The sequence below is a fragment of the Kryptolebias marmoratus genome, linkage group LG15 (genome assembly GCF_001649575.2).
Source record: "Kryptolebias marmoratus isolate JLee-2015 linkage group LG15, ASM164957v2, whole genome shotgun sequence".
NCBI lineage: Eukaryota > Metazoa > Chordata > Actinopteri > Cyprinodontiformes > Rivulidae > Kryptolebias > Kryptolebias marmoratus.
Window position 1 is genome coordinate 14,141,488 of NC_051444.1, and position 20,754 is coordinate 14,162,241.

At 37.0% G+C, this 20,754-nt stretch overlaps 1 protein-coding gene across 5 annotated transcripts in view; it reads left to right on the top strand.

Annotated features, from left to right (window-relative positions):
• The window catches only part of LOC108237353 (protein unc-13 homolog C), a 106,239-nt gene that overhangs the window by 32,815 nt on the left and 52,670 nt on the right, over positions 1-20,754 (top strand). For all 5 annotated transcript variants that reach the window (XM_017418712.1, XM_017418714.1, XM_037979856.1 and 2 more), the window contains 8 exons: positions 285-426; positions 2,283-2,452; positions 4,008-4,123; positions 4,254-4,417; positions 8,715-8,871; positions 9,264-9,332; positions 18,469-18,558; positions 20,456-20,584. In XM_017418712.1, the coding sequence (XP_017274201.1) occupies positions 285-426; positions 2,283-2,452; positions 4,008-4,123; positions 4,254-4,417; positions 8,715-8,871; positions 9,264-9,332; positions 18,469-18,558; positions 20,456-20,584 (1,037 nt within the window). The remainder of the gene's footprint in view (positions 1-284; positions 427-2,282; positions 2,453-4,007; positions 4,124-4,253; positions 4,418-8,714; positions 8,872-9,263; positions 9,333-18,468; positions 18,559-20,455; positions 20,585-20,754) is intronic.

Genomic DNA, 20,754 nt, shown 5'->3' on the forward strand with positions numbered 1-20,754 from the left:
ATAACAGGGGACACTGTGAAGTTATAATCCTCTTGTGCCAACACTATTGCTTTTCTTGTTAGCTAGTCACCAAATGTTAAAAAAAATCCACTTGCTTTGTTGGTGACATCCATGATTTATATTTTGAAATCTTTTGCTTTCGATACTCCAGGGCTGTATGTTCTCATTAAGACTTTTTAAATAATTTGATCAAAACAAGATTTTAGAATCTGAAGGTTGTCAAATCTTGTGGTTTGTGGTATTTACATGATGTCTTCATGTGTACCATTCTGTCTTGTGCCCAGTCATGTGTGCACAAGGTTTACAGGCCAAGGATAAAACCGGCTCCAGCGACCCATATGTCACTGTCCAGGTGGGCAAGACTAAACGCAGGACGAAGACCATCTTTGGCAACCTCAACCCTGTCTGGGATGAGAAGTTCTACTTGTGAGTGTTCTCTAATTATTTGGCATCTTTCTAACCTGACAATTGTAAGATTTTGAATTATCTGTTTCAGAACAAACCTAAGACATTAGTAAATGTAATTAACTTTCAGCTGATTAAAGAACAGTAACACCTACTGCCATTTTGGAGATGAAGGCTTTATTTTTCAGAAAGCTGGTTTTGTTTCACATTTCCGATTTTATTTTATTTTTTAACACAAGCTTACACCCTTTGGCCAGAATGTGTCTGCAGTAGCCACAGTAATATCACCTGTAAAGTTCCAAAACACCTTCCTGCCTCTCTTTCCATATTTTGCTTTATTTTTGGCTCTTTAATTATTTGCCGCACAGCTTCATATAAAACCATGCATCCATTTTGAAAGGGTTGCCAGGTTATCTAGCTCATTTGAAAGCAAAATAGATTGTAGTGAATACATCTGAGTTTCTAGGAGACTAATTCAAACTTTTACTTGATTCCTAATGAAAGGCTTCATAAACCTTTTGAGAAAGTTGCCATGGTTACCATTACAGACGTCGTCATTGTTGAGAGGAATGTCAGCTAAACCGGTTTGAAAGGGAAAAGTCAGATTTCCTCTCAGGAGCTGCTCAACTACCTAGAGTTTTGTATATATATCTGTGTTTGCCTCGAGCTTTTAGCCATTATTCAGGGGCACTTCATGGATGCTTTTCTTCCCTTAGAGCCAGTCCAAGAAGAAAGATCAAAGCTATACAAAGCTTAATTTATATTAAAAAAGGACAGTATGCCATTATAGGTCTGATATTCTGCTGTTCTAGACTAGAATTTTAAAACAGAAACATAATGTAGATTTGTCTTATGTGTGACACTGAGCCATTATTTGTCTATTTTTTGGTTAATTTCTTTTGTCTTTCTTAACTCAACTGCAATCTCATGCTTATAAACTAAGCAATAGATAACAGCTGCTGAAGGATCTGGGAGTTTTTCTTTTACGTTAAAACAAAGCAAGATTATTTTGTTTCATTTGTAGTTCCAGTGCCAGTACAGGCCTACTAGCTTAAACATCCCATATTTCTTTTTGTCAGCACAATTTAATGTCCATGTGGGCTTCTGTCTCTTCTTGAAATGAAACTTTTTAAGCTAAAGCTGCTGTAGTTATAGATAATTCTTTGCTTACAAACTATGGAGATTTTGTTTGTCCAGACGCGGCTCCACACCTGTAAAGAGACGCCTGTGGTGGCTGTAATAAAACTCTTTTCCATTACTACAGGGATGTAGATTAATAGAGCGATACATTACTGTGTGCTTGGCAGAGTTTCCAGCACTAGTGCAGCAGTAGCTTGTGCCTTCCCACCCAGAAAGGGATTAGTTAAAATAAATACCACAGACAGGGTTTCTCTGTCAAACTCAAGATGTGAGCTGAACAAAATTAAACCTGTTGCTTTATAATTCTGGTCGAAACTGATACTGTATGCTATGGTAACTTTTCTCTGTTTAATAGTGTCATTATTGAGAAAATGCTGCATATATACAAAAAGGACCAAAGATGATCATTTCACAGAAAAAAAAGAACAATTCTCACACATATTTAATGCTCATAGTTTTTTTTAAGACCTTTTATCTGTTTTGAGGTGATCAAAGTGTGATTAATAGGAGACTAAAATACAGAATGCTTTAATTTGCATGACTTGTTCTCCATTTGAAGGCTCAGTAAGTTTGAGTGTCTGAACGCAAATTTATGCTGCAGTTGTGAATATGTCTGCCTTTCTGGTCTGCTGAATACCTAAGCCTGCTGAGCTGTCATTGAAAGTGCTGCTGTAACTCCAAGTTTTCTGTGTTGTTGTGATTGTCTTGACCTAACATTATCATCCTCCAACTTAAAGTGAATGTCACAACGCGACTGACCGCATAAAGGTGCGCGTCTGGGACGAAGACGATGACATCAAGTCAAGGGTGAAGCAACATTTCAAGCGCGAGTCGGATGATTTTCTGGGCCAGACCATCATTGAGGTCCGCACGCTCAGTGGAGAGATGGATGTCTGGTACAATCTGGGTATGTTACCTGTTGATCAGGAAAGTTGTATGTATTTATTGTCCTGAGGAAAAAAAAAAATAGTTTCATAAACTGTTACAGTTTTGGACATGTTAAAAGCTGGTGGTAACAGTGACATCCACCATTTTTCAAAGAAATCTTCAAAAGAAAAAAATTATTAACAAATATGGTAAAAAAAAAATGAGTGTAATTTATCAGATTTATTAATGCAAAACCACAGAATGCTGAGATGGAGAAAAATGCATAAAGTACAAACTCACAATCAAAGTTTTCAATTTTGATAATTTAGACATGATGCCAAGAACCATAAAAATGTCTTTAGCTTTCTAGCAAACCATCATCACCTTTATTGGACATTTCACAGAGTTTACATATGAATATAATGCATATGCTGGTGTACACTTTTCTGTGACACTTAGTCACACAAATAGCATATGCTGTTTAGTTATGTTCATCGTTACTGTCCATGCACAAACCATCATTCACTGTCTCTGCTTTCATCCATCATGCTGCATGAAGTTGAATGGCATCAGAATCAATGCTCTCATTTCTGTTAAAGTACCATGACTGGAAGGGTTCTGTCTTTGTTTGCCTCTTTAGCTAAAAGCAAGCAATTTGCGGTGATAGTGACCCCTGCCCACTGCTGCTGAATGAATGTTTAAAAAGGCCTTTGCTGCTGTGGGTGTCCACCCCTTCTCTCTAAGCCTCTTCAGCTCCTCTTCAATCTGCAATTTTGCATCGGTAGCGCCATTCTCTGTCACTTTGTTGTGTTATTATTTTTCACTTGCCCGTCTCTTGACCAACTGACTCATTTGACAAAGAAAAGAAGAATTGAATCTAAGTGCATGCAGAGTAGGGGAAGATGGTGTTGGTGGTAGTGTGTGTGTGCCTGTGTATATGGGGTGGGGGTGGGTTAAAAGCCCCATAGCTGTGACATTATTTGCTCTCTAACCTAAATGATCACTTCTGCATTATCTCATCTGTGTATAAGGTCATATACTCTAAGTTTAAACGTGCCAATCTTTGACAAATATTAAAGGTTTGGTTGTTGTGCCTTAAAAACGGCAAAACTGTGAGCTCAGAGATGTCGTCATTTGTTTTTTGTCATTTAATCATTGTATATCAATCTCATTAAAAGAGTTACATAGACAATATTGATGGATTGGAATTTTAATCTCTTAGTGCTTTATTTCATTTTTTGTTAGGTTGTCAAGGACAGGTTTCCTTTGAATAGTCAACGTTCTTTTGCTGACTGAGAACACTTTTAAGTGCTTGAACTTTCTTTTCTTGCTCAGCATAATAAAATGTCTATATATTCATGTTTTTTTTTTTTACTTTTCAAAAGTTTAACTTGTTTAACCAGCTTTGTGACGAAAAAATGTCACAGTAAAATGATAAAGCCCTGCAATGAAAAACAGCAAAATGTCACACCATCAGAGATTGTACTTGGTGATTTGAAAACGATTTGAGGAAATGTTTCTTTTACTTTTACTTATGTTTTTAAAACCTTTAAGGCTGACTTTCCGGTGACTTTTTTCATCTTTTTGTGAAACAGATAAAAGGACTGATAAGTCTGCAGTATCTGGTGCCATCAGACTCAAGATCAGCGTTGAAATGAAAGGAGAGGAGAATGTGGCTCCTCCTCATGGTCAATACACCTGTTTACATGAGGTAATTCTCTTACCTTGTTTGTGTGATTAAGTAGATTTTTTTGCAGACAGCTATAGCAGTGATATATGAACACACAATTGAAGAAACATCTCTTTAATGTTGCTATGTTATCTCCTGTTCCACTCAACAGAACCTCTTTCACTACCTGACCGAAGTGAAGAACAGCGGGGTGGTGAAGATCCCGCAGGTGAAAGGAGATGATGCGTGGAAGGTCTACTTTGACGACGTGTCTCAGGAGATAGTGGATGAATTTGCCATGAGATACGGGGTGGAGTCCATCTATCAGGCTATGACGTTAGTACCACCCTGATCTATGGCCTTTTCCCTCATCAATCTGTCATTGTCTCATTGAGCAGAGTGGAGGGGAGAATGGAATAAGAGAAGGAGAGCAGAAGAAGTAGAGGTGTTGTAAAGTTGTCTCCTCAGCAGAATTGGAGCTTGAAAGACAATCGAGCTCCTCGGTTTGATTGATTAGTTGTTGGTTGGCAGAAAAAAGAAGAAAACTTTTAACCAGTCTTGGTCACATTGATCGCAGACATACACAAACAGCCTTGTTTCCCTCTCTGGCTTTCTCTGATCAACCATAACTCTGTCAAATGTCCATTTCTTTGTTTTTTGTTTCTAAACAAACCTACACACACAGAACCATGCATAAACACAGGTACACTAATGTAAAAAAAAAAAAAATATAACCTCATATTGATCACTGTCATACAATGCTCTTCTAACACTGACGTGTTGAAGTAATGTTAGCTCTGCAGGACTCATGCAAGTTTCTACTGTATTCTCTTCTTATTCTCACCAGTAAACTGCACTTGACTTACACATTTAGTCTTTTTTATATTCTAAAGAGATCTACATCAAATAGCTCTGAGTTATTTAAATCTTCCATTAAATACAGTATAAACTGTATTGATAGAGAGGTTATCATTAAAACTTTAAGACCATTGTTTAGCAATAGACAAGTATTTGATTGTGCAGTCATTAAACTTTAGCTTTTTAAGTCTTTCTAACCAGTATCTGGAAACTTAAGGCATTTTAAAAACCAAATAACAGATCTTGGTCCAAATCCAAACCCTTGTGCAGTCTTAGATTAATTATTAGATAATATTAAAAAAACTTTTTCTTAATGATACACATTTTTTTCTCACCTTTACAGAAGTCCATTTTAAGCGGCACAGCTTTTACAGCTTTTATAGTAGTTGCAATGTGGCCTTGGCTGTGGTTTACAGCAGGACTGAACTTACAACCAGAGAAGTTAGATCGCAGAGAGGTGAAAACACCAAAGTCTGATAAAGCACAACTATAACTGAGTGAGTTATTCATACCTTTGAATAGAAATTAATGTCTAGTATGTTTGGTGCATTGGCATACTGTGATTTGATTCTGAAGTGTTCTTTTACCATCTAAATCATTACCCAACTGTACTTTTCAACTTTTTCCCTCCTGGAGATTGCACTTGTATGGCAGTTCAAGGAGCTGATTTTATAATTAGCTGCTGCCTCAATAAATCAGACAGTAATTAGGAAAAGATTGTGTTGGCAAATTAAATGGAAGCTTTATCTCACATTTGTGCTTTCATCAAAATTCCTATAATTTATTTACTGAAGAACTCTGAAAGATGGAACAAAACTGAGAAACCGATTTTATTAAAGTTCTTCTTTTTTTTTTTTGAGTAAAAAGATTTTTCTTGAGCAGATCTTTTGACGTGTTGTGTATTTTGTAGTGAGTTTTATTACTCATTTTCCATTAGGCCCCAAGCACGTTTGATGCCCCTCTCAGCAGCTCCTTTATCAATTCCCCTGCTCTCCCTGCAGAGCCATCATGTCATTGGCATTCCTTTTAGCCCTGCAAAGCTGCTTTTAACCATTTATAATTTTTCAAGATACTGAGCAGCTTGCATTAACAGCCACAGAATATCCTTCCAAGAAATGAGTGCAGCAGCAGCAATGCCATGATTGTATCGTGAATATCTTTGACATGTTTAATTGTTTTGGTGCTGTAAACTGGTGTGGACTCACTCAGTGATGTGTTATTGTTACAATGTGACAGTATATAGCAGTGTATGAGGAATTGGGATTTGTTTCAGTGCAGACAAGCAAAGCAGTAAGTGGCTTTATTACCAGTTTTATTAGGTGGAATAAATGCTTTAGGCTTGAACCTTGTTTTAAGCTTGGCGTTTTTCATATCAACAAATATTAGGCTTCATCAGGAATTTATGAAAGGCCTTTTTCTCCCCTCACAAAGCATTGACTCCCAGTCACTGCTGGCATGACGGCTGCATAAATCAAAGCAGCTGTGAGGACTTACTCTTCCTCCTGTGCCCTCCACAACAATTGCCAAAATACGCTCCTTTATGTCCACATTTCCTCATCTCACTCCATCACCACTCCCCACTTCCCTCCCACCCCCACCCACCTCCAAAGCCTCCTCCTCAGTCTTCATTTCTCAGAATCTTTTTTTTTTTTCATTTTGCCCAGCTGTCTGAAATTGTAAGATGTAATGTGAACACATTTCGTAATGCATCTCATCCACTGGTAAAAACCCCGAGCAGGAGAACACTGGGTAACACAATGCATTCTCTTTTGAAAATTGGCTCAAGAGATCCAGCTCTAAAAGCACCATGGGAATTCAGCGGATGTCATCATCACTCTCTTTGCATCACTCTCTTTCCTTTGCCTAACTCCAAGTGCTTCTGGGCAATTTGGAGGCTGAAAGCAGAGTAATTAAATAGGCCTTCCAATGAGAACATGTGTGTGTTTGTGTGTTGTGAACATGGACCCTACAAGGGAGGGGGAGAAAAACTGTAATCATTACTGCACATAACTTTCTGTCTTTATGAAACAATGACTCACTGAGGAAGATATTCTTAGTCTCAGAACCTATTTTTTTTTCCAAGCTTAGCATTCCTCTTTGAGGTAAAAACTTGTTTTGTTCAGTCTTTAAAGTATTTATGAAGGAATCCAGAGATTACATAATTCCTACATCACAAAAGCCATAGAAACAAATCATTGAAAATTTATGTTGCTAAGCTTCAAAAATGAAAAACAGCTTTTGTTCCTTCTGGTCTTTTAAAGTAGAAGAATGTAAGCTAAATGTTTGCATAAAAAGCGTAGTGTTATTAGAATACAGCTGCTGCTCTGGTGTTGAGAAGTTCATTTGAAATAAGAGTGTAGGGAAATCTGTTAGACATAATGAGCATTTAAACAAAGGCAGTATTTCATTTGTTCAGCCTACTTTTTCTGTCGTTAAGCATTCAGTGATTAAGATAAAGTCCAATGCATCCAGATGTTTGGTTGCTATGGGTCATGCCAGAGGCTCATAAGGAAGCCCTGGTGTAATTTTTCATCTTCAATAACTATAAAAAAGACAGAACATTATTTATAAATTTTATTTATCAATATAAATAGTCTTTTTTTTGCTGTATAAATGCAAAAGAAAAAAAAGCATGCAGTCCTTATGTCCAGTGTTTTTTTTTTTTACAGATCAAATATTAGGTAGGAGGCATTCAACATGGCTTGTTAGGCAGCAAGATAATGTGTTAAAATGAGCATCTGCTCTTCATTTATGATTTTTTTTTATAGTTAAGCCAGGTCTTTTAGGATTCATAACTTAGTTTTGGATGAGCAGCACTATCAAAGAAATGTTTTAAAAAAGGGATCATTGATGACAAATTAAAAGTAACATAATTGTAAGTGCATCTACTGGCTGAAAAAAAGCCATTTGACTTGCTTGGGCTGCTAGCAAATGCTTTTTTTTTTCAGTTGTCCAAAATGATTCCTGACTTCTACCTGATCAAAACCGTGAGCAGTGAAGGTGTTTACTCACAGTGCTGAAATCCTTCCCCAGACAACCGAACTCCCATTCGCACCTTGACATGCCACTCAAACATGTGACCTCAGTGTGCTAATGATCCCACAAGAGGTTTAAACACCCAGGACACCGCTTACAGTCAGCTACAACTGAAAAAGCCTTTCAGATGAGAAAAAAAAATGTCCTGAAGTAGCTCGAGCATGTCTAGTTACCTTTGTTTAGCGCTCAGATTTGCCTTGACCCAAACCACTGATAACCTTTGCAGACAATACAGTTGTCTCTCCTACATTAAGGGGTCTAGAAGTCACAGAGTTAAAAAGCAGCAAACGACAGAAAAGAAGGAAACCTAATACAATGTATTCAGCAGTGCATACGCCCTCCTTCAATCACAGGACCCCTTGATTTACTGTTATACTGATTATTCCATCCACTACTCTGCAGTCTCATGTCATTAGTAGCACTGGTTATACAGCTTAGATTTATGACATCATTTGTTATGGTCACTGAAGACATTTTTTTGCTACATTAACAGGGCAGTAAGGAGTACTCATGTCCTAACTCTTTCAACAGAGGTAATTGTCCAGAACATTAAAATAAATCTGCTCAAAGGAAACAGTCTGAAGGTAAAAATATGAAATAAATACAGTTTTCTTGTATTTAAGACATTTATCCAATTGATGAAAACAAAGGTAGTGGTTTTGAAGGGAGATGATGTGTTTTTCTCTTACTCTCTGGGTGTATTTACTGCAGGCTGATACCTGTTTATTCTCCTCTGCAGGCATTTCTCTTGTCTATCCGCCAAATACATGTGTCCCGGTGTGCCAGCAGTGATGAGCAACCTGCTCGCCAATATCAATGCCTACTTTGCCCACACAACTACCACCACCACAACCACTGCCTCTGCTTCTGACAGATTTGCTGCCTCTAACTTTGGGGTGAGTACACCTGTTACTGTCAGCTGCTACATCTGTTAAACCTTGCTAACATTTTTCTTATCTTTTTCACAATTTTACACTTCTGAAATCACTCAGTTTGAGTTATTTTTATTATTTTTTCCCCCCTAAAAATGTTTATGCATTAAAAGTCACCTCAGAAGTTTGCCAGTGCTTTCCATTTCAACTTTTAATAAGCTAATGTTGCAATACCTCATATAATATTTCTGTGGCAGCAAGCCAAGTTTGGCAATGTAGCAAAACAGCTAAATTTTGTTCCAAGAAGTAAAAATGAATCACTGCAGACAGGCAATGCCACAGACCAGGCAGTGTTATAAATTTTTAGGCTTTGTGCTTCAAGTAGAAACTAAATTATTAAATTCTGATCCTAACAGAGGGAGAAATTTGTCAAATTACTGGACCAGCTGCACAACTCATTGAGGATCGACCTTTCTAAATATCGGGTATGTAGGATGTTTTCTGCATTTGTTGTATCTGTGAAAAAGAAAAAAAAAAGATATGTTATATTTGCATTGCTAAACTTATATTTCCCTTAAAATGTGCAAACTGCAGTGGGGAAATATGAGTTTTCTTCTCTGATTATTATTTGCATCTTCAAAAACTGACTATTAACCCTTTTTTAAGAAATTCTACCCTATTTGGCTCCTTTTTGACATAAATGTGTGTTATTTGCCAGCTTTTATTCAGAACAGGCCTCAAGGTAGAATCAACTCTATTTACATCATAATGTCTAGTTACTACATCTGGCATGGAACAATAATACAGTTGCACTTGTTTTGAATGCCAAGTGGGCGTCTTCTTGCTTTTCAAACACTGTTGACTGAGCTCTCCTCCTTCCTGGATACGATTTTGTCTGCATATTGCCAACATTTCGGAATTATTAAAAGTTAAGGGCAAAGGTATTTTAACAAATATTAGAAATATTATGTAATAGAGTAATAGCCAATTACTATTTATTAATATTTTAAAAAGTACAACTTGAGCTAATGTATTATGTGAAATATTCATGCTACTTTAATATTAAGAGCATCTTGCTAACATCTCTGAACTCTGCATGTGTGTTTGTTAGCGTACTAATCATGAACTGATGGCCCATGGGCCAAAACTGGCCTGTAGGCTTCTTACATTTGGCCCACAAAGTATTAAATTATTCTTGCTTCAGCTATTTGGCTGTTTATCTTTGTGTATGCAGTGGGCTGCAAGAAAGGCTAAAATGCTATAAACTGTTTCAAGTTTAGTTTTAGGAACTCTTGTTTTTCTACTGATCTTCGCTTACTCCTTGATAGGTTTTCTTTGGGGTTGTTTTGTAATTGGAAACAGGGAAGAAATATTTATTTCATTTTTGTTCCTCTCAAGTGAAAAAAAAAACTAGCTTTGTATTTTAACACCTGTTTTGGTGCTCTCAAAATTCTCATATTAGCTTGGTTTCTGAAAAAATAAAGGTAAATCAACTTTTATTGTAATTTTTAACATTTTTTTTAACTATATACTTTTCAAATAATAAAATAACATGGTAAATGCCATCTTTTTATGGCAACAAGGATATAAATAAATAAAAGTGACAGGCCATTATTACCTAAAAGATGACTAATTAAAGGCTGGCTTCAACAATGTCTGCTTTTAAAAAAATGTACCTTGAGTAAATTTTATTTCTCACCTTTATGTTCAGGTTGAACTGGATTTGTTTTGTTGTTTTTTATATGAAAGAATTGTATTATTTCTTCTTTAATAATGAGCCAGCTATGTTTTTTTTCTGCTGTAGATGTTAACGGTTCTGTGCATGTTTCAGTGGTTCAGCTGCAGTATCATCATTAAATCATAGTTACATATAGGCACTACAGAAACAGGGAGCGATGAGGAGATGCTAACTTCAAGGTCTTTCAGCTCTGAAACCATGTTTCCAGCAGGAAAAGGCAGGTCAACATAATTTATCACAACATCATACGAAAAAGCCTGAACATGTTAGTGCAATAAGTGTCTTTATTATTGTTAACAGCTTTTATTGATTTGGTTATTGGATAGAAGAGAGGAATCGATCCATAAAAAAAAATAAAAAATATTTGTAGCTCTATTGTAACTGTGTTGAAATGGTCTGCATTATCTTTCTACATGCTTCCAATATTTTGACTAATAACACTCTTTTGAAATGTAAGGATGTATTGGTATTTTATATATAAAAAAAAAAACAGGCATGGTAAAAGGTCATCTGTCCGTGGGGTCACTCACACTCTATATATGGGATAACATCAGATCATTTACCACGGTAATTAGTGCAGTGATTGTAGATGAATGATAAGCCTCAGGCAGCACCACTTTGAGCTTTATATAGAATTATCTGGTTGACTTGTCACACCAGTACCACAAATGTGTTTGATGTCACCTGCTGTCACCTTTATATAAGGATATGATGAATTCTTAAGCTTCATGGCATTTGTCACCACCCCTTTCATCATGTTATTGTTTGTGTATTGTGCTGTGACAGAAAATTTATCTGCTGAGGTTAAATGGAAGCAGGTCAGGAACATGGAACAGCAACACAAACCAGCCTAATCTTTTTTAGCTATGTGCTTATACTGTTTAACAATGTAACATGATCAAGATCTTGTTTAGGTGTGGTAATAGTATTAAAAGATTTATGTGAACCAGAGAAATTTTTGATGGCACAGTGTGAGGTGAGGTCACTAATCATTACTGCAAGAGATATTCATGGCCTCAAATATCAATACATTAATGATAGACACAATTAAAAATAAAACTTCTTAAAATAATTGTCAGTAAACACTCTCCATATCTGAGTGCAAACTAAATTAAGGTATTTAAAAGAAATGGAAACTTGTGGTCTAATTACTTAATGCTTAAATTCTTTTGCAAATCATCGGTAGTGCATGCTGCAGTTTAAAATGCCTTTTTAATTTGCTTGCAATTAAAAGCCAACACCCATGAAAATCATTGAACAATATTCCTGAACTTATAATATATGAAACTATTTGTTAATAAAACAGAAGATTCAGATTTAAAAACATAAAAAAAATGTTATGAACTTGAGCTCCAGAACATTTTAGGAATCTGTCAGCATTGACAAATAGCAGCTCATTTCCTAGAGGAATCCCAAAGGAGTTACCACTGTTAGACACTACAAATACCCATTTGCCCTTCGTAGACACACATATACATGATGCAAACATTTGCTCCTTTTCTTCTGACTTTGATTGACAGATACAGTCATAGGAAGAAAGAAAGTCTCCCCCTCTAATTCTAGTGAGAGAATTGAAGAAAAGTCTAATTATTTTTTTCTTTCTTTTTTAGTCTACTTCTAGTGTTTTATGTATATACTGTAATAAAAATGATCTAATTATTACCAAATCTAAAATTATCCAAACCTGACCTTAAGTATACAAAAAGCACACAGCAGATTCCAGACTTTCACCTGCAAGCCTTCCAAACAAGCCGTTCTTGTTCAGTCTTTTTCTAATTGTCTAATGAACTTTAACCTCTAATCTGCTAACGGGGGCTTGAAAAGTCTGAGATGTAGCTCTTGTTTTTGCTTTTTTTGTCATTTCTCTGAGCACTGCATGCTCTGACCTTGTCTTGAATTTGCTGGGTTGTCCACTCCCTGGAAGACTGGCAGCTGTCTTAAATGTTTTCCACCTGTGAAAGATTTTTTCCCACTGTAGACTCCAGATGGTTTAGAAATGACCTTATAACCCTTTCCAGATTGATGGGCAGCAACAATTGCTTCTCTGAAGTCATTACTGATGTTTTTAGTATTTGACAATGTGTTAACACACACCTGTGCTTCAAACCAGCAAACTGCTAAAGCTTCTGCTTTTATGGAAGTGGTCACACTGATGATCACCTAATTAAGTGCATCTGATCAGCAGCACCTAGCTGCTATTTTCCCTCTTAAAATCTAGTGAAGCAGCAATTTTTTAAAATACAGCTCCTCCATTTTGGCTTTGTTCTTGTGTAATAAATACAGTAATGACTTGGTGGAATTTGATGTGTGTTTTTGTACACTTAAAACATAAAACCCAAGAATTGACAAAAATACTTTTCCCCCCTCACCATTACTCTACGTGTGTGTGTAAATCCGCACAGTGCAGTGCACACTAAGAAACTGAACAGTTGACATATGTCTCTCCACACTTTCCCTCACTGGCAGCATGACACATAAACCCAATCTGAAAGATGACCCAATCGTCTTTTAATGTGGCACAAAAGGCAACACGCTGTTGAAGTGGGGATAGCTTTTGTTGCTGTTCTTTGCCACAGATCTCTGTGTGAAGCCACAAGTGAATACAAAGACACACATGGAAAACTGCAGATAATAAAGCGGGCCTTTTGAACGGACAAAGAAAAGAGCAAACACCCAGCATGATTGATAGATCTTTTTGGAGACATAATGAAGTTCCAAGCGGTGACAGTGTAATAAAGACAATTTGGGGAGGAAAAAAAGATGGATGCAACAAGCAAGTTGACAAAAGAATTTGGGGTAAAGAAGGAAAGAAGAAAAAAAATAGGTGAATAATGAAATACATGGGGGGTAACACTGAAGGAGAGGAGGTTAAAGAAAAAAGAGAAGGCTTCTTTTATTGTGAGATGGTCTGTCTGTCTGGCAGTGACACGTTCACCCAGAAAACCCACAGAATATCACATTGGCTTCACCTGCCAGCACTGCCCTGCTGCTCTCTTGTCAAAACTGCTACAGACCAATGGTTCACACACACGCACACACATCCACATCTACACACAGTTCATCCTCTCTCACTTTCAGTAGCCGTCCCATAGAGCCGACCTGCCACTTTTTCACCATAATAAGATTCAGATCTGGCTGCTCCGCTCACTCACCATATGGATTTCCCTATAATGACATTCTGAGGGAGATTGAGTTTGCTTTTGTAAAAACAGAGGGCTCGAATCAGCAGAGAGGGAGCCGGAGTGCAGCTGCTGCTCCACATTTTGCTACATATGCGTTTCTTCTCTCCCGACTTTACTCCTACAGCACTGATACATGGTGACACCTTGTATAGCAAGTTCGTCTCATCTGGGATATGCACGTTTCTCTGGGTTTAGCGTAAAATCTCAGAGAATGCTGTACTTGGACTGTTGGTTAAGTTTGGGCAGTTTGATTTAAGGTGATGTTTGCTTAGTAAGCCCCACTGGGAGTTGTGTGCCATTTTCTTAAAATGGGTCTTAGTCGCATTACACTGGGCCATTTAAAAAGCAGTTACTTAATACGAGCAACTGGTTTTAATGTTAGCTCCAGCTGCCTTTACTAGAGTACACAATGTAAGGAGAATAACAGTTGCTCCATTTTGTACCTGTAGCTCTCCACAGCAGCGTATTTAGAGATACTCACCTGTTAACGAAGCTGACTAGGCATCACTTGAACAAAAGACTTCACCAGTAATATTACAAGGTTGTGCAGATACACTGACAGAATATAGTTACAAGGCTTCCCCACAGCCTGCTACAGCAGCATTTATACAGCGATTGTTGTTTTCACAATTCAGACAAGGCAGGCAAATATCATTTTATAACTCTGAGAGAAACAAATTATTTGCAAAACAAAAGCTGCATCTGCAAAGATGTAGGTATTTGGGAATTATCTTGTTCTTTGCAAAGCAAAACTGGCATAATCCAGATCCAGCCCATGGCAATTTATGACAGATGTTGTGAAAATCCAGACAGAGGAGAGACATTTCTTATCACCTCTCACAAATGGGGAAAGAGAAGATTTGTACCAGCTATGAAGAGAAACAGAAGATACTGAAACTCTTAAACTTGTACAGTTATCCCAGTAAAGAAACTTTATTGATGGAAACTACTGACAGAGGGAAAGTTTTCTGTTTGTGTGTCTTTCTGCCTCTCGTGCAGAAGTGGGTCACAGTGGCTGCAGCTATGCATCTCAGTCCTCATGTTTCAGTCTGTCTCTCACCAGATTCCAGTTTCTCCTGGGAGACTCCATGATTTTTCCAAATCAGATTAACTGACACGAGTCTGCATTGTTCTACTTTGGGGTCATCTATCATTTGGATATGTTCAGAAACCATCCAAAGAAATGCTTTTTTGAAAGCCTTTGTATAAGTATTAAGTGAAATACTCCAACGTTTTTTTGGGTCAAACCTGCAAAACTGGGTAAACTATTTTTAGTTGTTTATGTACAGTAGGCACATCTAAATTGCCACACTCCCAATAACAGCTTGGAGCAGATTTTGTTTCAGTGCCTGTTGTAGCATTTTTCAGTGTTGTTTTCTCAACAATTACTATCACAAGCTTGACTGTGACTTTACAGTAAATTGCACGACAACATCAGACCTAAAATCATAAAAGAGTCTTGAAGTGGTAAATGATTTGTTCGCAATTCTTTCGTGTTTTCATCTTGATGATAAGCAGTTACTGCTTCGCAGTTTAGCACTCAGTGCCAGCAGTGGCACAACATAAAATTCAATGTAAACAACAACAAAAACCTCAAACCTCATCAGCATCACTGGCTGCTAGCCTTGTCTCATGATGGACTTCCTGTCATCTTTCTAAGGCAGTGATGATGTTGTCTTTGCAGTTGGCTCAGAGATGGATTCCCTGTTTTTTTAGTTTGCTCATCCGCCGTGTGGGCAATAAATCTTTTGTTCACTTCTTCACTTAGTTCCCATTTTCCAACTCTGTGATTTCAGGAGTGGCAGCAATTTAAGTTAAAGAAAATTGCTTAAAACCATTTTCCCAAGAGAAAGTGCACAGGAGGACAAACGTTTCAATTAATAACCAGCCATTAGGCAAATCATCAATATAAATTTGTCAGCAAGTGTGGTGTTTGACTAGTTTTACGTTCTTTTTTTCTGTTCTGGCGGTACAGGTTTTATAATTCAGATGATCTTCATCAGATTCCCTTTTGCTCTCACTCGTCATCTGTAATCAAAATTACATTTCAAATAGAGCAGAGGTTCAGTATTTTGCAGCAGCCAAAGCGAGTGTCAGTCAGCACTTGACTTTACTTGACTTCAGTAACCATAATTAGAAGATTACTTTCTGATGTTACAGAATCCACTACAACAATGAGCGCTCTTAAAATGCTAAACCGTGAAGCGCTCATTTAAATTCATAACCAAGAGATGGGTCAGACCTCCATTATTGCTGAAAGATAGAACGGCAAATGGGAAAACTTTACAATTTGGAATGCTGTTTCATCTCTTTCTGGGAGGGGATTTCTTATTCTACAAAATACTAATGCTACTTTTACTACCTCTCCCAGAAAAGCAAAAGAGCACAAATTACTTTGACGTAGTGTGGGGATTGCAAAAACCAAGGATAATTATTACATTTTTTTTATATTCACATCACAGACTTTAGCAGCTTCATTCTATTAAAAATTCATTTTGTTAACAGAATCAGTTATATTAGTTTTCCCCCCCTGTTTTTATGCTAACAGCAAAGCAGTGCAGACACAGCATGCTAGTTTTGATAATCTTAGTTTCCATTCAATACCGTCCAGCCTGTGTTGTGCATTTTAAAATTTCTTCTGATTGTCAGCGAACACAACATGTTCTGAAATGCAAGAAAAGGAAAGCATCCAAATATTCATTCACTGTTTGCTAGTGTTTTGATATTCAGTCAGTGCCTTCATATGAATACTTGGGAATTCTAATCATTTATTCTCACTTATTACCCTTCATCTCCTGTAAGAAAAAAAAAATAATGAACCTATTTTTTTTGTTTGTTTTTAGACTCATAGTATTGTTGCTCTCTTTTCTGTTTCTAAACACAGTTGTAGAGCAGATCATTTATATGCATGCATTGTTGCAGTGTTTACTCTTAATGGGTCCTGTTTCTTTCAGCTAGGAGACATTCATCACGAACTTTAAACCACTCAGGATTGGAATAATCATTGCACAATATATAATCAGGGTAGATGGACTGACTTGTTTATATGTAGACTCAACCAGTGGAACATATATGTTTTTATTTACAAGCTACATGTAGACTTAAATGATTTAACAGGCATGGTAAAATATTTTGTCTTTATTACTAAGAATTTATGACTAAATTCAGTGTTGAAATTAAACTAAAGAAGAGGTTTAAATCAATTTTTAACTTGGACTCAGCTATAAAACCAGCTGAATGTTAGCAGGCTATTCCTGCTCACCCAGTGACTTGGAGGCTGACACATCTGGTTGCAAATGATATGATTGACTATTATTGTCCCTGATTGACCTATAAATGCTGTGAGGGATAAGTTTTCTATTTTTATTATTTGTTTACATGTAAACACTTCAGGGTATATTACTGTGCATGTACTGTGTGTGTGAACTGTTGTGTAACGTTTGCCAGTTGAGCTGCTACTTGCCTTGGCCATGACATTATTAGGAGGAAAATAAGACTTCAAATGACATGGTTAATATTTTTTACTGGCTAAATAAAAGTAAGAATATTAATACTGGTATAAAATCTGAAAGCTTCCTCAAAACATTCATAAATTGTTGTGATTATAATACACACAGAATATAAAATCCTCGTTTCAAAGCACGTTTTGACTTTTGAGGAGCCCCGTGGGAGGATATTATATGAGAAATGCAATGTTCTGTGGCAGTATGGGTGGAGAACAAAGGCTGTAAAGAAGTTTGTGGCGTTTTCCTTTTCCTTGTAGAAAAGAAGTCTGATCCCTTAAATATGAAAATTAAAATCAAACTCAAACTTTCACCCAGATCCAAATGATCAAACACATGACATCGGTGGAGTTCATACAAAAAAGCAGTGAAGCAAGCAGCATCAGTGAAGCAAAACCAAAAGAAAAGAAAATATTGATTTTTTTTCATCTGTTTTTTCCATCAGCAGCCAAATATAGCACATTTGTTTATAAGAATGTGTGTCAAGCTTGTTCGCCTGGCAGCTGTTTATTACACTCTCACCTCTAAACTTGACTCTTCCTATTAATCATAAACACAGAGGAAATCCATTGGCATCTCTCAGTGGACTGCTGGCTGTCTGTGGGCCATAAACATTCCATTCACATTGTTTTCTCTTGGTTAGCTCTTAGACCGGTTTCCAGGTACGCAGCTCACGTTCTGAAGATGTCAGGTGAGGGTCCCTTCAGCAGATCTGGGTTGATCTCAGATCTTTTCTTTGCTTTTTCTGTCAAGCCTGAAGCGGCTGTTAGGATTTTGTCCTTTTTTTTTTCCTGACTCCTTCAATGTGAATTTATTGACAGGATTGAGGAACGATACAAAACAAGCAAATTTTATATAAGAGCTCAGCGAGAGTAGAAGTAGTAAAAGGCATGGACCAGCAAAGCCTTCCCTCGGAGCTGTCAGGGCTTTATATGCTCCCCGTCACGCTGCTCTGCACCGCTTGATGACTTCATGGCCCTAAAATAAGAATTTTCATCAGCGGAGACCTCCCTTGTCCACTAAATGATTAGACAGACTGTCATGTTGTTATGATTGCTGGGCATTCCTCAGTAATACATTTTCATGTTTTGGGTTAAATGATGTGATGTGGTAGGTAGAGCTGTGTGACATTATACAGCTGCTGCCAGATAGATGTTTTCTCCTCTCATGCTGTCTTCCTCTCTCCGTTACATTCTAGGATAACTTCCCTGCAGGAAACCCAGAGCGTCTTCAAGATCTTAAGTCTACTGTCGATTTGCTTACGAGCATCACCTTTTTCCGGATGAAGGTAAAGTTTGTGTTTGCGTGTGTGAGAGAGCGGGTTTTGTCTCAGCAGTAAAGAATCTGAAAGGCGTCATGACATCATAGGGTTCTAATTAATAAAAGCGTACATGCTGGAGCTTATGTACAGTATTGCAATAAAGTTTTATACCACTTGTTATTTCTTTACACTTTGCTTCCAAGGAGTTAGACTTTCTTGTAATCTTTTAAAGTGACCTTGATCAATAGTTCTTCAAACATTCTGGGAATCTTTCAAAGTTTTTATTTAAACTTTGGCTGCCTTTTCACTCTTTTTTTCATCTTTGTACCTTATCATGACTGCATATTGTGCAGAGTGTGTTAAAAAAAATAAATAAATAAAAGGTGGATAGGTACAGACCAAAAAAAGAAAAAGTCAGACCTAAAAACTATCTACAGCAGATGAATGAAGAGTCTCTGAAAGTCATGTCTGTAAGAAATAGTAAATATAGCAGTTTGGTAATAGTCTTGTTGGTGCTTAAATGTTTTATGCGTGAAAATTAGTGTAAAAAAAACCCCGCTCCAAGTCATAGAAAAAGCTTTGAAAAACCTTAAAAAAGTGGAGAATGTTGTAAAGACCACCTACTAGACTTCTTGAAAGCAAAATCTAAAGCTATAAGTAATGACTCAAGACTTCTGCACAGCACAGTACATTTGAGTCTTTTATCATAGAGATGCTGTGCCATTGTCTGGGTGAATCATGCACTCACAATGCTGGTCCATGTCATTAGAAGCTCCACACATTCAGTTATTAATATAAACCCACATTGATTTCAGTCTCATTTGAGTCGGGCAAAATCAATTCAGACTCATAACTTCCCAAAACTCCATCCTTGCAACACTACTGACCAATCGAGTAATTTATTATGACACATTTTCTTACATTCAGCATCTACTGCAGCAGTGTCACCCCCGTGTAAGGCATTGACCTGCGTTCCACAATTAACCTTGACAGTTTGTTTAAAAAGCTACTATTACTGCCTAATTTCCTCTCCGTCTCTCAGCATTTACCGTGCACTGACTTGTTTCTGGGAAACAAGAAAAGCTGGACTCTCTCTAGCTGTCTTTTGGTGGGTGCGTGCACTGGAGCACTGAGGCATAACTGAGATGGCAGCTGTAGGCATAGGAATGAAAACTGTCACTTTAGGTCATCAAAGCTTTCACTCTGTGCCAATGCTGAGCCCTGCTGTATGTACATTATGCACCAGCACTCACACACCGTAGCTATAGTGTTACTATACAATAACCTGCACATGTTCCTAGATGTCAGGCTGACTGATTTCAATTAAGATATATTTATAATACATGTAAGTGGCTCTTTTTTTTTTTTTTTTACAAGAAAATCATATCTTGATATAAAAGCTTCAAGCATACAGTATGTAACATACATGACATTGCTACATGATAAATGGATCCAATTTACAGTAAACCCAAGTTTGAATATTGTTAAAATACAATAGCCTAAATTATAAAGAACCTGAAACGGACATTTGGATACATGTGCAAGTGACAAAATATTTGTTTCACATCGGTGTCTCAGATTTCTTCATTTCGTTATTTCTTCTACAAATGCAACATGTCCAAATTCACTTTTGTTTCTTTTAAAAGACCATTTTTATATTTGTGAAACCCATAAATTATGGTTCTGGTGTCTTTATTGCGTTAATATTGCACAGAAGTACAAAACAGCCTTACGAAAATTTGCAATTTTTTGTTTTGGGACAAAAGTAACAAGGACTAAATTTGATACAATCCAAAGTCAGTGGGGAGAGATTCATTTATATCCTTTCCTGTAAATGTGGAACTGAAGTGCACTATTTGAAGAATTATTATATTGTACAAGTTGTTCACAGATCAAAACAATGTGTGTGTCTGTGTTTGTACAGGTACAAGAGCTCCAGAGTCCACCCAGAGCCAGCATGGTGGTGAAGGACTGTGTGAAAGCTTGTCTCGACTCTACGTACAGATACATTTTTGACAACTGTCATGAACTTTACAACCAGCTTCTTGACCAGGTAATCTGGTGATAGGTTTTTGACTTTTACCACTTGCCAACTAAAGTTCAGGCCTCTAAATCTAAACCCCACACAAATCTCCACAAAAACAAACTCATAGTAACAAAAGTAAACAACTAACAAAATCTTACATTATTTGAATTCTTCTCGTTTATAAATGTTAGGATGCA